The sequence below is a fragment of the Volvox carteri genome, assembly GCF_000143455.1.
Source record: "Volvox carteri f. nagariensis unplaced genomic scaffold VOLCAscaffold_518, whole genome shotgun sequence".
In the NCBI taxonomy this organism is placed as follows: Eukaryota; Viridiplantae; Chlorophyta; class Chlorophyceae; order Chlamydomonadales; family Volvocaceae; genus Volvox; species Volvox carteri.
This window is the reverse complement of record NW_003308038.1, coordinates 1-1946: the sequence shown is the minus strand read 5'-3', so window position 1 is coordinate 1946 and position 1946 is coordinate 1. Positions and strand designations below refer to the sequence as shown.

At 59.1% G+C, this 1946-nt stretch overlaps 1 protein-coding gene across 1 annotated transcript in view; it reads right to left on the bottom strand.

The window, feature by feature from the left end:
• The window catches only part of VOLCADRAFT_101230 (uncharacterized protein), a gene marked incomplete at both ends in the record, with an annotated part of 2844 nt that extends 1155 nt beyond the window's left edge, over positions 1 to 1689 (bottom strand). The window contains 3 exons of the mRNA XM_002959668.1: positions 157 to 277; positions 664 to 762; positions 1566 to 1689. Of these exons, the coding sequence (XP_002959714.1) occupies positions 157 to 277; positions 664 to 762; positions 1566 to 1687 (342 nt within the window). The remainder of the gene's footprint in view (positions 1 to 156; positions 278 to 663; positions 763 to 1565) is intronic.
• Positions 1690 to 1946: the final 257 nt, after the last annotated feature.

Below are 1946 nucleotides of genomic sequence, written 5' to 3'. Positions count from 1 at the left end.
ACACACCCACACACCCATACACCCACACACTCATACACACCTACCCATATACACACCCACACGCACACCCATACACACACCCATACATACGTACATACATACGTACATACATACGTACATACATACGTACATACATACGTACATACATACACTCACCGACGTAGCTCGGTTCCACTCCCCCAGCTCCAGTGCCCGCATGTCAGGTCGAAAGCGTGCGTCCGTGGGGGGCAGGTGCGGGACTACTGGATCCGCCGGGTCGTTCAAACCCAGAGCGAATCTGGGCGGGAGGGGGGAAAGGGGGGGATGGTGGCGTACCATTGGGGGGGGGAAAAGATGGGTTAGGCTTAGGGTCAGTAAGGGTTCAACATCCCCCTCTACAGAGGCAATGCAAAACACACACATACACACATACACATACAATGGGTCATATCGCCCCTTCCCTTTCCCCTTTCCCCTAGGGGGGGAAAGAAGTGCTAAAAAAATCGGCGGTTTTGTTCGTTGGAGCAGCTGGGCAGCAGCCCCTCTGGCCAGCGTCGTCAGGCCCGGCAAGATATTCGTAATAACTACACACACATACACAGACATACACACATACAGATACACCTCGCGGTTCAGTTAAATTACAGGCACACGCGCACATACATATGTACATACATTCCACACCTTGTCATGCAGTACTGCTCCGTGGGGTTGGGTAGCTCCGGCTCCTTACTCCATATGAGCTGAGGCTCAGTACTGGGGGAGCTGATGGGGCTCATCGGGCTGATGGTGGTGGCGGTGGTGGCGGTGGTGGTGGTGGCGGTGGTGGCGGTGGTGGTGGTGGGCCCCTCCCCCCCCAAGCCCCGGGCAGCCGCAGCCTCCGCAGTTAACGCCGCGAAGAGCGACCCCATCGAGGAGCCGCTGATGCGCCAAACCTAACAAAGTACGACAGAAGCAGGAAACAGCAGCAACAAAACCAAAAAAAAGGGGAGGGGAAGGAGAGAATTTCGTCGAATGGGGACAAGGGGGACGAGAACTGGAGGGCGCTGTCGATAGTTGCCAATAAGCCGTTAAGACAGTTGGCAGTTAGCGATCGTGGAGGCGAAGCGAGCAGAATCTTATGGGACGGAGATACATACATACACACACATATATACACACAACCGTGACAAAAACAACCGATCCGACCCGAAGCCCGACTCGATGCGCGACGTGATGCTGCCGGCCACTTCCACTTCCACTCGCACCTTCCGTGCCTCGGCCTCACGCTCCCCCTTTTTCTCCCGGCATCCTTCAAATGCTTCCCCCCCCAGCCCCGTTGGCGGCCAGTTTCGCAGCTAGTTTCCCGCCTTCCCTCCCCTTCCGGGGCCCAACCTTCAGTACCCAAGTAATGTTTCTAACGTCACCACCCTCTCCTACCTGCCCTCCTTTCCCTCTTCACCCCTCACCGCCGTCCTCCCTCGCCCCATGTCCTCTACCTCCTCCTCCCCCCCTCCTCCCCCGAGCCCTACCTCCTCCTACCCCTACCTCCCCTGAGCCCTACCTCCTCCTACCCCCCACCTCCCCCGAGCCCTACCTCCTCCTACCCCCCACCTCCCCCGAGCCCTACCTCCCGGCCCTCCGCGTCACACACCACCCCCTCGCACTTCCCGCGCTCCCGGAGGTAGGGGTAGCCCCGACAGGGCTTGATGATCAGCCGGGCGGTGTCGCCTGACAGAGGGGGTGGAGGGCGGGGCCGGGTGGGGGTGTGAGAGGGAGACTGTGTGTGTGTGCGGGTGCGGGTGCGGGTGTGTTGGGGTTTGGGGGCTGAATGGATGGGAAGCTGGGTCATGAGGACGCGAAAGAGCGCTGGCGGTGTGATGGTGGTGGTTGTGGTGATGGTGGTGGTGGTTGTGGTGATGGTGGTGGTGGTGATAGTGGTGGTGGTGGTTGTGGTGATGGTGGTTGTGGTGATGGTGGTGGTGGTT